At 37.3% G+C, this 13,976-nt stretch overlaps 3 protein-coding genes across 3 annotated transcripts; all 3 read right to left on the bottom strand.

Annotated features, from left to right (window-relative positions):
- Positions 1–1,347: 1,347 nt before the first annotated feature.
- On the bottom strand, positions 1,348–3,545 carry LOC132173335 (cytochrome P450 716B1-like). Its single transcript, XM_088515042.1, has 4 exons — positions 3,054–3,545; positions 2,264–2,705; positions 1,723–1,910; positions 1,348–1,650 (listed from the first exon to the last, which is right to left on the bottom strand). The coding sequence occupies exons 1-4, from the start codon at positions 3,543–3,545 to the stop codon at positions 1,348–1,350; spliced, it is 1,425 nt and encodes a 474-aa protein (XP_088371168.1).
- A 1,472-nt stretch (positions 3,546–5,017) lies between these two features.
- LOC132176125 (cytochrome P450 716B1-like) lies at positions 5,018–7,644 on the bottom strand. The gene is made up of 4 exons (XM_059588253.2): positions 6,925–7,644; positions 6,192–6,633; positions 5,539–5,726; positions 5,018–5,445 (listed from the first exon to the last, which is right to left on the bottom strand). The coding sequence occupies exons 1-4, from the start codon at positions 7,414–7,416 to the stop codon at positions 5,143–5,145; spliced, it is 1,425 nt and encodes a 474-aa protein (XP_059444236.2). The 5' UTR covers positions 7,417–7,644; the 3' UTR covers positions 5,018–5,142.
- Positions 7,645–11,031: 3,387 nt separating this feature from the next.
- On the bottom strand, positions 11,032–13,327 carry LOC132176070 (cytochrome P450 716B1). The gene is made up of 4 exons (XM_059588189.2): positions 12,734–13,327; positions 12,092–12,533; positions 11,488–11,675; positions 11,032–11,395 (listed from the first exon to the last, which is right to left on the bottom strand). Exons 1-4 carry the CDS (start codon positions 13,223–13,225, stop codon positions 11,093–11,095), a joined length of 1,425 nt encoding a protein of 474 aa, XP_059444172.2. The 5' UTR covers positions 13,226–13,327; the 3' UTR covers positions 11,032–11,092.
- Positions 13,328–13,976: the final 649 nt, after the last annotated feature.

Here is a 13,976-nt window from a genome sequence, read left to right as displayed (position 1 = left end):
AAATTTGTGGACCAAATTTGATTGTAGGAACTTTTTTTTGGCAAAGAAATGCTTCCATGTAATAAAAATTTTATTTTTAGCTCATAAAAATCTACGTGGTAGGATGCCACATCATTCATTTTTTTTTTCTTTTGAAAAGAAAAAGGAAAAATAATAATGTGGTATCTTGCAATGTATACTTTTATGAGCAAAAAATGTAATTTTTATTGCACTGTAGCATACTTTTTTTGGCATATAGAGACTTAGTAGTTCATTTTGATACCAGGGACTGACTTTGCAATTTTTTTTTTTTTTTTTCTCACCACACCAACTCCTTTTTTGTCCAAACCCATCCTACATATTTACATTGCCAACTCATCAATCCCCATTTGTTGCACCTACATATTCACTCAACATAGATAAGTTCCCAAATCATTGGAATTAATAAGAATTCTGCGGTTGTGATGATCATAGCATGAGAATATCTTACAGCCTTGAAAGATTACCACCCCCTTTACCTCCTCTGCATTGTTCATTGAATAAACTTCATAATATTTAGAAAGTGAATTAGATTGTTACAGGTAAACGTGGGTATTTATTTTTTCATGTTTGAAGTGTGTTTATTTTTTCTGCTGCTGCAAATGCAGATCAAGGACGCTTATACGCTCAAATTTTTCGAGGGAAGTATCGAATGGAATTACCTGGATACAATTTGATGGAACCATATTAGCATATGAATGTAAGATGTTCATTGCTGCCACTGAAATACTCAAGACCACAGAAATGATAGAAGTCTCTTTATCTTTGTTTTGTTTTGTTTTTTTTTTTTTTTCACTGGAATTTCTATATACATGGATGAATTCATCCCTGGCTTTTTGTTATGATGGCATGAAATATCTATATGGAAAGTAATTTGATTTCAGTTGTAAATATGCTGATCAGACAGTACAAAAGGAAGGCAATCAACTAGAAATTTCCATGTTAACGCTTCATTAATTTCAGTGCTCTTGAAGTTTTGATATGGTCTAGGAAATCTCATACGTTTTTAATTCACTTTCACAATCTTGAAAGAGAAATTTGGTCAGTGAGGAGATGCAAGCAGCCATGGGGACAGCAACCTCCACTTTTACCCCAACAATCTCCTTGATTTTATGGCATATTGTATTTGGAATTCGAGTTGCTCAATTAGTGATATTCTTACACATGCTACCCTTGATTTTTCAGAGTCCATAGTTGAGCTCGATTGTATATTTGGGCAATATTTATGTAGTCTTTTGCAATTATTCTCATTATGTAACTACAACCCATGACAGAAATGCAATGTAAGAAAAGATTGATACAAGTTACAGTAGTAATGATTCTACAGAGCTAACATAGTTTCCTTGGCACAAGTTTGATTGGTAAACCTTGAGTTGGTATTGGAATGGGATCTCTGCTGAAAGAATTGTCTGAGCATAGCTTCCATGTGAACTGAGTTACCAGATAATGAATTGTGACAAGGGTTTCGATTCTTGCAAACTCATATCCTGGACATATTCGAGGACCTCCTCCGAATGCAACAAACGAGTAGGGTGGAACCGATGCTTGGTTCTCGAATCTACTTGGGTCAAACTTTGACGGTTCTTGGAATATGCTATTGTCCATATGGGTCATTGGTGTAGTCCAGAATATCTGCATGTCAAAATAGAAGGGTTTTAGTGATATATAGTGAGACAGCACAGAGGAGACAAAGCTTTTACTTACTTGCCACCCTTTAGGAATTAGGTATCCACCATATTCAGTATCTTTCAGAGCCTTCTTGAAGCCACCAAAGACAGGAGGAACCATCCTCAGTGTTTCCATTGCTACTCTCCAGGTGTACTTCATTTTAGTTAGGTCTTCCCACGTTAGAAACTCTCCCAAGGGCTTGGTCTTTGCTATCTCTTCATGTTCTACAAATCATGAGCATCCCACTCATCATTCTTATTTGAGCAGAGTATAACAAAACCAAACCACTTTATGAGTTCTCTCAATCCATTTCCTCTTATTTGCTTAGCCTTTTTCATTGTCACCAAGTTTTCCCAAATCTTGCAATTGTCACTGTTTATTTGAACAACAAGAGATCTCCTCTGAATAAACAACTGGAGGCAAGCCAAATCCCCCACTACAAGTTTACAACAGGGTTTAAAACTATGGTCTCCTGTATTTTCTATTCAAGGCAACTTGATCATAAGCTATCATCATTGCATTGAGAGAGAGAGAGAGAGAGAGAGAGAGAGAGAGAGAGAGAGAGTTTTATTTATACCTTGAAGAACAGCTGCATACACAGCAGGTTCATTTGCTAGAAGCCTCATTATGAAAGTCATCAGAACAGATGAAGTATCGTGCCCTGCGACCATGACAAGCATGACATTGTGCACAATCTCATTCTCTGTTAGTGCTTCTTCATTGTCCTCCTTGCGGATGCTAAGCAAACAAGTGATGAGATCTTGGTGAGGAGAGGCACCCTTCTGCTCAAGTTCCACTCTCTTCTCAATTATGAGGTCCTTAACCATGTTTTGAACCATTGCACTTGCTTTGAGGCCGCGGTTGTAGCGTGTGAAGGGCAAGTTAACTGGAACCGCCCACATCCCTACCAGCATCTCTTGGAAGCAAGCCACAAATTTATCTCTTCGAGCTCCTTGCTCAACTCCGAATAGAAGAGAACAAATTATGTTGAATGTGAGGGTCTTCATGAGGGGCAACACCTATCAGTAATACAAAATATTTTGTGAACAAAATGTTAGCCTGCACATCCCTGCAAGAACATTGCATATTTTGGGGTTTGTACAAAGGTAAATGCTATGCTGACAAGAAAGGGTGCAGTAGCCCATGGATCAGCCTTTGTTTAAAAATAAAATATCTAAGGAATACCAGACATTGGCACGTCAGCATAGTAGAATAAGCCTTTAGCTCCATATGTGAAAATTTTTGAAGTTGATATGTTTATTTCCCAACCCAAATAATTCTCAAGGTAGGCCAGGATCTTATTCCAATACAATTTTCTTGTATGTTAATTTACCAAGAGAGTACTTTTTTGGGTAACATCAACATACCTCAACTTGTTGCTTGCCTTGCCAATGCATCTCAAGGTGCTCCTTGACTTCTCCATCCATTTTCCTCACATACTGCTTTAAAGATTCAGGCTTTAAGAATGATAAAAGTGCACCTCTAACGCGCTTGTGATCTTCTCCACTCAGCTCGAATATATTCCAATCTCCCAAAATCATTTTAAGTGACTGATTTTGCTGGTAACTAATTGTGCTGCTATCACTGGTGAATACAAACTTGTTTGCAGCCTGTCCAGAAATGAACACTGTTGGTTTACCAAAGAGGCTTAGCTTTGATATTGGACCATACTTTCTGATTCTGTCTTCTAGCCATTTTTCTGCGGTGTTGGCACGCATGGCCCGAAGAAAGGAAAGGCTTTGGCCTAAAAAGGGTATTCCAAGTGACCCTGGAGGCACCCTTTTTGATGATCTTCTTCCCTTTGTAAGGAGAAGGAAGATGGGTATGAGGAAGAGAAAGATAGACAGGAAAATATTCATTATTTTAGTGTGGCTTTGGTGTATTGAAGTGAAAGGGGGTGTGGGGGGTTTAATAGATTGGTTTCAGAGAGATAGAGAGTTGATGATGGAGGACATGCGTTTAAGAGAGTGAAAGGCCTTTAAAATAAGTTCAGAGAAGGAACTGGATTTTTTTTGTCTTTGGTTTCTTGTCAAATTTTAAGAGATTGAAAGGTTTAAATGTTCCATCACTCTGTCCTTGAATGATCAGATGAAAAAGTCTTCATTGTAATGTCCAACAGATTTGTTGGCTGGTTGGTCTGATAAATCCTAAATGCCAAAACTATGAAGACATACCTTAAGTTTTTTTTATTTTTACAAAAAAATTTATTTCCCTTTCTTTTGATCGCTTGTTTGTGGATTTGGCACCTTTCTCTCGCAGTTATGCTCTGTTCCTTTTCTGTTTGCCTTTTTGTTTTTCTACCTGGTTTCTTGATTGCCTTGGGAATCCCGCTTCGGAGATGATGATTGTCTTTAGGTTTGGGATCCACTCTAGATTTAAGTTCAATGTAGCTCTTGTGTTGCTAGAAAACTTGGAAAAAGGTCCAAGTAGTATACAGAAAACTAGGAAGGGGATGATTTCTACTTATATTTAATTACTTATATAAGCAATGAATATTTACTTCAATTGTAATTCTCCTCTTGTGTTGTGTTGCAATTCTCCCATTTAAATTGTAAACTACGGATATTTATTTAAAGTAGAGAAATATTTAGAAAGTTTGATGTTTGATGCTTTTGGAAAGTGGCTAGCTAAAATAACAAAAGTGAATGTTCTTAACCAAAATTTAGCTAAACTTTGACTAGCTCACTAAGAATGCTCATATAAGCTCAAATTTTTCGAGAACAATTCAAGCCGCCTGCCAAAGTGGTAAAATTTGAAGGAACCCTATCTACATATGAATGAAAGATGTCCATCTTTGCAACCGAAATACTCAAGAACACAGAATTGCTAGAAGTCTCTGATTTATTTATTTATTTTTCACTGGAATTTTTACACTTGGATGACCTAATCCCTGGCTTTTTAGCTAGTAGGTCTACTCTGTATGCTATTGTTTGAAATGATGGCATGAAAGAACCATATGGAAAGTATTTTGATTTCAGTTGTTAATATGCCTATCAGACAGTACAAAAGGAAGACAATCAACTATTAAATTGTTGTACAATATACATGAAAGCAAGAAATTTTCATATTAATGCTTCATTAATTTCAGTGCTCTTGAAGTTTTGATATGCTCAGGGAAATCTCATACGTTTTTAACTCACTTTCACAATCTTGAAAGAGAAACTTGGTCAGTCAAGAGATGCAAGCAGCCATGGGGACAGCAACTTCCACTTTTACCCCAACAATCTCCTTGATTTTATGGCATGTTGTATTTGGAATTCGAGTTGCTCAATTACTGCATATTCTTACGCATGCTACCCTTGATTTTTCATAGTCCATAGGCGAGCTCGATTGTATATTTAGGCTATATTTATGTAGTCTTTTGCAATTATTCTCATTACGTAATTACAACTCATGACAGAAATGCAATGTAAGACAAGCATTGATACCAGTTACAGTAGTAAAGATCCTACAGGGCTAACACAGTTTTCTTGGCACAAGTTTGATTGGTAGACCTTGAGTTGGTATCGGCGTGGGATCCCTGCTGAAAGAATTGTCTGCGCATAGCTTCCATGTGAACTGGGTTACCAGATAATGAATTGTGACAAGGGTTTCGAGTCTTGCAAACTCATATCCTGGACATATTCGAGGACCTCCTCCGAATGCAATGAACGAGTAGGGTGGAACCGATGATTGGCTCTCAAATCTACTTGGGTCAAACTTTGACGGTTCTGGGAATATGCTATTGTCCATGTGGGTCATTGGTGAAGTCCAGAGTATCTGAATGTCAAAATAGAGTAGTATCAATTGTATAATTGTTTCAAAGAGTGATATATAGTGGGACAACAAAGAGGGGACAAAGCTTTTACTTACTTGCCACCCTTTCGGAATTAAGTATCCACCATACTCAATATCTTTCAGGGCCTTCCTGAAGTTACCAAAGGCAGGAGGAACCATCCTCAGAGTTTCCATTGCTACTCTCCAAGTGTACTTCATTTTGGCTATGTCTTCCCATGTTAGAAACTCTCCCGAGGGTTTGGTCTTTGCTATTTCTTCCTGTTCTGCAAAATCATGACCATCTCACTCATTAGTCTTATTAGAGCAGAGTTTAAATGAACTGAACCATTTTATGAGTTCTCTCAATCCATTTTCTTTGATTTGTTTTGCCTAATTCATTGCGCTCTCAAGACGGGATTTGCCTTTCCTCCAGTTATTTAGTCATTCGAGATTTCCTGTTAATCAAATGAATGGTGAAGATTGTAAGACGAATCTTAGCCTTTACCAATGTCACTGAGTTTTCTCATAATCTTGTAATCTTCACTGTTTATTTGAACAATAAGATATCTCTAGTGATTAAATAACTGGAGTCTGGAGGCTAGTCAAATTCCTCAGGACAAGTTTACAACGGGATTTAGAACCATGGTCTATTGTGTATTCTTTTCTAGGTAACTTGATCTTAAGCTTTCACCATTGCATTGAGAGAGAGAGAGAGAGAGAGAGAGAGAGAGAGAGAGTATTATGCATACCTTGAAGAACAGCTGCATACACAGTAGGTTCATTTGCTAGAAACCTTATCATGAAAGTCATTAGAACAGATGAAGTATCGTGTCCTGCAACCATGACAAGCATGACATTGTGCACAATCTCATTCTCTGTTACTGCTTCTTCATTGTCCTCCTTGCACATGCCAAGCAAACAAGTGATGAGGTCTTGGTGAGGAGAAGCACCCTTCTGCTCAACTTCTACTCTCTTCTCACATATCAAGTCCTTAACCATGTTTTGAACCGTTGCACTTGCTCTGAGGCCACGCCTGTAGCGTGTGAAGGGCAAGTTAATTGGAACTGACCACATCCCTTCTATCATCTCTTGGAAGCAAGCCACAAATTTATCTCTTCTAGCTCCTCGCTCAACTCCAAATAGAAGAGAGCAAATTATGTTGAATGTGAGGGTCTTCATGAGGGGCAACACCTATTAGTAATACAAAACATAAGGTTTGCCGGCACATCCCTGCAAGAACTAGGCTTGTTTTTGGCGGGTTTGTACAAATGTCACCCTTGTACCTTAATGTGGATGTAAATTTCCTCCTTCAATTTTCAGTTTAAACAACTAACCCCTGAACATGAGGTTTGTGAAAACTTAATTTTTTAAGTTAGAATTTCTATTCAAAAGCAACAGATAGAATGTTCATTTGGTTTAGTGGTTTCAAAATGTGCAGTTTGACTTGCCTTTTTTAAAACGGTAAAAAATCTACATATATACCTGAACCTGTTGCTTGCCTTGCCAATGCATCTCAAGGTGCTGCTTGACTTCTCCATCCATTTTCCCCACATACTGCTTTAATGATTCAGGCTTTAAGAACGATACAAGTGCGCCTCTAACACGCTTGTGATCTTCACCACTGAGGTCGAATAGATTCCGATCGCCCAAAATCATTCGAAATGAGTGATTTTGCTGGTAACCAATTGTGCTGCTATCACTAGTGAATACAAACTTGTTTGCAGCCTGTCCATAAATGAACACTGTTGGTTTACCAAAGAGGCTTAGCTTTGATATTGGACCATACTTTCTGATTCTTTCTTCTAGCCATTTTTCTGCAGTGTTGGCACGCATGGCCTGAAGAAAGGCAAGGCTTTGGCCTACAAAGGGTATTCCAAGTGACCCTGGAGGCACCCTTTTTGATGATCTTTTTCCCCTTGTAAGGAGAAGGAAGATGGGTATGAGGAAGAGAAAGGTAGCCAGGAAAATATTCATTGTTGTTTTGTGGCTATGGTGTATAATGTATTGAAGGGAAAGAGGCTGTGAGGGAGGTTTAATAGATTGGTTTCATAGAGAAAAAGAGAGAGATAGAGAGTTGATGATTCAAGATATGCGTTTAAGAGAGTGGTAGGCCATTAAAATAAGTTCAGAGTAGGAACTTGATTTCTTTTTTCTTTGGTTTCTTGTTCTCTATGTCAACTTTTAAGAGAGTTGATGATGCAGCATCCTCGAATGATCAGATGAAAAACTCTTCTTCTTTGAAAAAAGTGAAATTCATTGATTAAAAATTGTTGTGGGCCCCTAATAATAATTATTGTAGTTTATTAATATTTGTTTAGCAGGTGTTTAGTTTGTCTTATTTACTTGTCCTTATTAATGTTATCACGTGTAAGTGTCTTCCATCTTACCTTCTGGTGTGGATGGTTGTGGGGTAGCAGTTGGGTCATTCCATGTGAAATGGGACACTCAGTTGCAGTTATCAGTGCATCATGTGTAGAGCAATGCTATAAACTCAATTATTAGACAATTTATCTACAATTGTGCTGACGTGGAGTGCCTATAAACCATTAATCAACATTTATTAAAAAAAGTTCATAAATTCAATGGTTTATGGGCACTCCACATAGGCCCAGTTGTACATAAATTCTATAAGAGTTGAGCTTTTAGATTTACTCTCTTGTAACTTATTCTTAATGAAAAGGCATCCAAAATTTTATTATTATTGTGGTATCAGAGCAGGTCATGGAATTTGATTCTTGTTTGAACTTTGAAGATGCATGTAGTATTTTATTCTCAAGTCTTGCATTAAAAAGGAAGAACTATTTTATTCAAAAAAAAAAAGAAGGAAGAACTATTGAAGTAAAATATCGTTTTCTTCTTCATATTTACCATCTTTCCTTTCTGTTATTTAAAAAATAAATGAAGGCCCGTTGAACATTCAGTGGTGATCGGTTGAAGGATTTATCCATCCCGCAGATATTCAATTTTTATTTCTTTGATTTGATTGCTTTAAGGGTGCCGTTCCAGTCAGTTGCTTCATTAGCGCCCATATGAGAGTGAAATTTAATGAGACTGCTTCATGGGGAGTATGCAAAGAGCATGGATGGCAAACCGTGTGGTTATCATAATATGGAATTCAGTTGAATAGACACCATAGACAGGAACCATCCATCCATCTCCCTTGGGGATGCTCTTGAAGGCTTCTGCTATCATATATAATAAATATATGATTATGTAATTACGACTCATGACAGAAATGCTATGTAAGATAAGCATGATACCAGTTACAGTAGAAAAGATCTTACAGAGCTAACATAGTTTTCTTGGCACAAGTTTGATTGGTAGACCTTGAGTTGGTACTGGCAGGGGATCCCTGCTGAAAGAATTGTCTGCACATAGCTTCCATGTGAACCGAGTTACAAGATAATGAATTGTGACAAGGGTTTCAATTCTTGCAAACTCATATCCTGGACATATTCGAGTACCTCCTCCAAATGCAACGAACGGTGGAACCGATGCTTGGTTCTCAAATCTACTTGGGTCAAACTTTGATGGTTCTGGGAATATGTTACTGTCCATATGAGTCATTGGCATAGCCCAGAATATCTGAATGTCAAAATAGAGGGGTTCCAGTTTTATAATTGTTTCAAAGAGTAATATGTAGTGGGACAACAAAGAGGAAACAGAGCTTTTACTTACTTGCCATCCTTTAGGAATTAGGTATCCACCATATTCAATATCTTTTAGGGCCTTCCTAAAGCCACCAAAGACAGGAGGAAACATCCTCAGTGTTTCCATTGCTACTCTCCAGGTGTACTTCATTTTGGATAGGTCTTCCCAGGTTAAACTCTCCTGAGGGCTTGGTCTTTGCTATCTCTTCATGATCTACAAAATCATGAACATCCCTCTCATAAGTCCTATTTGAGCAAGGTTTAACAGAACTTAACCATTTTATAAGTTCTCTCAATCCATTCTTTTTTATTTTCTTTGCCTAATTCATTGTTCTCTAAAGAAGCTAGACATTTGGCTTGCCTCAAGTTATTTATCACTTGAGATTTCCTGTTGTTCAAATAAACAGTCAAGATTGTAGAACGAATCTTAGCTTTTATCATTGTCACTAAGTTTTCCCCAAATGCAGATCAAGGGGGGTTTAATAGATTGGTTTCAGAGTGAGAGAGAGATAGAGAGTTGGTTTAAGAGAGTGATAGGCCATTGAAATAAGTTCAGAGTAGGAACTGGACTTCTTTTTTCTTTTGTTTCTTGTTCTCTATGTTAACTTTGATCGGATGAAATAGTCTTCTTCATTGAAATAAGTGAAATTCATTGATTAATGATTGTTATGAGCCTAATAATAATTATTGTATTTTATTAATATTTGTTTAGTAGGTGCTTAGTCAGTTAGTTGTCTTATTAATTACTTGTCCTTGTTAACGCTATCACGTGTAAGTGTCCTTAATTTAATTAAACATCCTTTGGTCTTCCATCTTACCTTCTGGTGTGGATGATCGTGGGGTAGCCGTTGGAACTTGGGTCAATGCATGAAGTGCCAAAAGGAGGGTCTGGCCTCTTGAAATGCTAAAATTATTAACAATTTATAAATATTTTTCAAATATCCAGGACTATTACACCATGTGTTGTAGACCAAATTGAGAATCAAGATCATATTTTAGTGGATGGGTTTTGATGCTGCTCGTTTGTTTAATGATTATGCTATGGAGTGCTGTATTCAAACAAAGTAGTTCCTCTTCTAGGGATTATTTGCAACCTTGCTTTCATATTAAGTTGGCCATTTTAACTGGTTCTAAGGCCTTTTTTTTAAAAAAAAATAAAAAATAAAATCAGATCATATGAAAAATCTTATAATTCTTTATATGTCATGATAAATAGAATGATGAGCCAAAGCATATAGTTTATTAAATTTTAGGAGGACGAGCCAAAGCATCCCTTAAATTTATAATTTAGTTTTCAATAAAAGGCCTTATATTTACCATCATTTCCATGACATGCAATCTCATGTTTTGGATATTTGCCCTCTTGTAGGTCATTTCAATCTTCAATTCTAGAGTGCTTTTCTGGGAGATATAATCCTTAGTAGTGGCACCACTTCTCTCTTTAAAAAAAAATCATGTTTTAGCCATGCTTCTTTGATCCACTTAAGTTTATTGTTCTGCATCTTAGTTCAATTTGCAGAAGCACTATCCCCATTGATTGATTATACATTTTCCCCCTTGATTTTCTTATTTTCAAGTTTCATCAAACAATATTGCTCTAAAAGAAAGCAAATGATTATCTCTCTTTTTTTCATCAAGCTCTGAAGTCCCCCATTGTTACTAATCAGATGAATTTACAGTTCCCCATAAATGAAGTTAAGTTGCATATCTTGAATTTGAGTTGGGTCTGAGACTATGAAGGCTAGCTACTTTCCTATGTAACTATGATATGGAGTTAATGTGCAAGTGTTTTTCCCATCTTTTTTCGTTGTAGGGTTAAGACCTTGGGGTGCTCATGGTAAGTATATTTGAAATTGCCACTTGTCGCAATTCTAAACTATACTCTTGAAGGCTTCTGCTATTATATATAATAAATATATGATTATGTAATTACGACTCATGACAGAAATGCTATGTAAGATAAGCATGATACCAGTTACAGTAGAAAACATCTTACGGAGCTAACTTAGTTTTCTTGGCACAAGTTTGATTGGTAGACCTTGAGTTGGTACTGGCATGGGATCCCTGCTGAAAGAATTGTCTGCACATAGCTTCCATGTGAACCGAGTTACATGATAATGAATTGTAACAAGGGTTTCTATTCTTGCAAACTCATATCCTGGACATATTCGAGGACCTCCTCCAAATGCGACGAACGAGTATGGTGGAACCGATGCTTGGTTCTCAAATCTACTTGGGTCAAACTTTGATGGTTCTGGGAATATGCCACTGTCCATATGGGTCATTGGTATAGCCCAGAATATCTAAATGTAAAAATAAAGGGGTTTCAGTTTTATAATTGTTTCAAAGAGTAAGAATAGTTGGAGAACAAAGAGGAAACAAAGCTTTTACTTACTTGCCACCCTTTAGGAATTAGGTATCCACCATATTCAATATCTTTCAGGGCCCTCCTGAAGCCACCAAAGACAGGAGGAAACATCCTGAGTGTTTCCATTGCTACTTTCCAAGTGTACTTCATCTTAGCTAGGTCTTCCCAGGTTAGAAACTCTCCCGAGGGCTTGGTCTTTGCTATCTCTTCCTGTTCTGCAAAATCATGAGCATCCCACTCATCATTCATAATTGAGCAAAGTTTAACAGAACTTAATCATTTATGAGTTCTCTCAATCTATTTTCTCTGATTTGCTTTGCCTAATTCATTGTTCTCTCAGGGATACATTTGGCCTGCCTCAAGTTATTTAATCACTTGAGATTTTTTTTTGTTCAAATACACAGTGCAAGACGAATCTTAGCCTTTAATATTGTTGCTAAGTTTTCCCCAAATCTTGCAATCATCATTTTTTATTTGAACAACAGGAGATCTCCACTGATTAAATAATTGGAGGCAAGTCAAATCCCTCAGGACGTGTTTACAGCATGGTTTAAAACTATGGTCTACTATGTACTTTTTTCCAAGTAACTTGATCTTGCATTGAGAGATAAAGAGAGAGTTTTATGTATACCTTGAAAAACAGATGTATATACAGTAGGTTCATTTGCTAGAAGCCTCACTATGAAAGTCATCAGAACAGATGAAGTATCGTGTCCTGCAACCATGACAAGCATGACATTGTGCACAATCTCATTCTCTGTTACTGCTTCTTCATTGTCCTCCTTGCGGATGCTAAGCAAACAAGTGATGAGGTCTTGGTGAGGAGAAGCACCCTTCTGCTCAACTTCCACTCTCTTCTCACGTATCAAGTCCTTAATCATGTTTTGAACCGTTGCACTTGCTCTAAGGCTGCGGTTGTAGCGTGTGAAGGGCAAGTTAACTGGTACTGACCACATCCCTGGCATCATCTCTTTGAAGCAAGCCACAAATTTATCTCTTCGAGCTCCTCGCTCAACTCCGAATAGAAGAGAGCAAATTATGTTGAATGTGAGGGTCTTCATGAGGGGCAACACCTATCAGTAATACAAATGTCACCCTTATATCTTAATGTGAATTTTCAATTTAAACAACTAACCCCTAAACGTAAGGTTTGTGAAACCTCTAACTTTTTAAGTTAGAATTTTCTATTAAAGTCTTACAAATATAGTGTCCATTTGGTTTAACGGTTTCAAAAGGTACAGTTTGAGTACTTTTTTGTGTAACATCAACATACCTCAACTTCTTGTTTGCCTTGCCAATGCATCTCAAGGTGCTGCCTGACTTCTCCATCCATTTTCCCCACATACTGCTTTAATGATTCAGGCTTTAAGAATGATACAAGTGCACTTCTAACACGCTTGTGATCTTCGCCACTCAACTCCAATATGTTGCGCTCACCCAAAATCATTCGAATTGACTGAGTTTGCTGATTGCCAATTGTGCTGCTATCACTGGAGAATACAAACTTGTTTGCAGCCTGTCCATAAACGAACACTGTTGGTTTACCAAAGAGGCTTAGCTTTGATATTGGACCATACTTTCTGATTCTTTCTTCAAGCCATTTTTCTGCTGTGTTGGCACGCATGGCCCTAAGAAGGGCAAGGCTTTGGCCTAAAAAGGGTATTCCAAGTGACCCAGGAGGCACCCTTTTTGATGATCTTCTTCCCCTTGTAAGGAGAAGGAAGATGGGTATGAGGAAGAGAAAGATAGCCAGGAAAATATTCATTTTTCTTCTGTGGCTTTGGTGTATTGAAGTGAAAGTGGGTGTGGGGAGGTTTAATGGATTGGTTTAAGAGATAAAGGGAGTTGATGATGCAAGACATGCGTTTAAGAGAGTGAAAGGCCTTTAAAATAAGTTCAGAGAAGGAACTGGATTTCTTTTGTTTTTGGTTTCTTGTTCTTTTGTCAGCTTTTAGGTTGTCTTTGCCCTCTAGGCCAAATGTTCCATTTCTGTGTCAGGAAGAATTCTTAAAAAAACCCCAAACCCGCCTAACCTCTTCTTTGGAAAGACATGCGAACAGACTCTTTATTTATTTTAGTGATCACTCATTTAATAATAGATTTAAGAACTATAACGTCTGAAATGTTCCACACTCTTTGTTGTGGGAAATTGTTTGTATTATAATGCTCTTACAAAGTTGATTACAATTCATCTTATCACATCAACTTCTTTACCTCTTCTTTGAACTGGTGGTTGGTTATTGTTATCTTGCTCCTTGGATTTTGCAGATTGTTGTTCAACTTTATCGTTATCCTTCTCTTCAACTTCAGCTTGATGCTTACCTGATTGTTTGGAGGATGACGTCTTAATGTTTATTAACAACAGGAAAAAGTGTCCTTGTTACAAATACAAGGAGAGGAGCTAATGGTGGATCAACAGATGAGATGAAAAAGTCTTCTTCATTGTTTTGTCCAACACATTTGTCGGCTGGTTGGTCTGATGATCTTAGATGCCAAAAGCATGACGACAAGTTTTG

Source organism: Corylus avellana, chromosome 3, assembly GCF_965113065.1.
Source record: "Corylus avellana chromosome 3, dhCorAvel1.hap1.2, whole genome shotgun sequence".
NCBI classification, from domain to species: domain Eukaryota; kingdom Viridiplantae; phylum Streptophyta; class Magnoliopsida; order Fagales; family Betulaceae; genus Corylus; species Corylus avellana.
This window is presented reverse-complemented; position numbering and strand designations above follow the sequence as displayed.

Bases quoted from the DNA above. Each gene is read 5' to 3' on its own strand.
- LOC132176125 (XM_059588253.2), bottom strand. From the start codon at position 7,416: ATGAATATTTTCCTGGCTACCTTTCTCTTCCTCATACCCATCTTCCTT. The intron at 5,727-6,191 runs GTATGCATAATA...ATGATTTTGCAG, and splicing joins GTATGCAGCTGTTCTTCAAG to AACAGGAAGAAATAGCAAAG. The intron at 5,446-5,538 runs GTAAGTAAAAGC...TTTGACATTCAG, and splicing joins TAATTCCGAAAGGGTGGCAA to ATACTCTGGACTTCACCAAT.
- LOC132173335 (XM_088515042.1), bottom strand. From the start codon at position 3,545: ATGAATATTTTCCTGTCTATCTTTCTCTTCCTCATACCCATCTTCCTT. The intron at 1,911-2,263 runs GTATAAATAAAA...CATGATTTGTAG, and splicing joins GTATGCAGCTGTTCTTCAAG to AACATGAAGAGATAGCAAAG. The intron at 1,651-1,722 runs GTAAGTAAAAGC...TTTGACATGCAG, and splicing joins TAATTCCTAAAGGGTGGCAA to ATATTCTGGACTACACCAAT.
- LOC132176070 (XM_059588189.2), bottom strand. From the start codon at position 13,225: ATGAATATTTTCCTGGCTATCTTTCTCTTCCTCATACCCATCTTCCTT. The intron at 12,534-12,733 runs GTATGTTGATGT...TATTACTGATAG, and splicing joins AAGGCAAACAAGAAGTTGAG to GTGTTGCCCCTCATGAAGAC. The intron at 11,676-12,091 runs GTATACATAAAA...ATGATTTTGCAG, and splicing joins ATATACATCTGTTTTTCAAG to AACAGGAAGAGATAGCAAAG.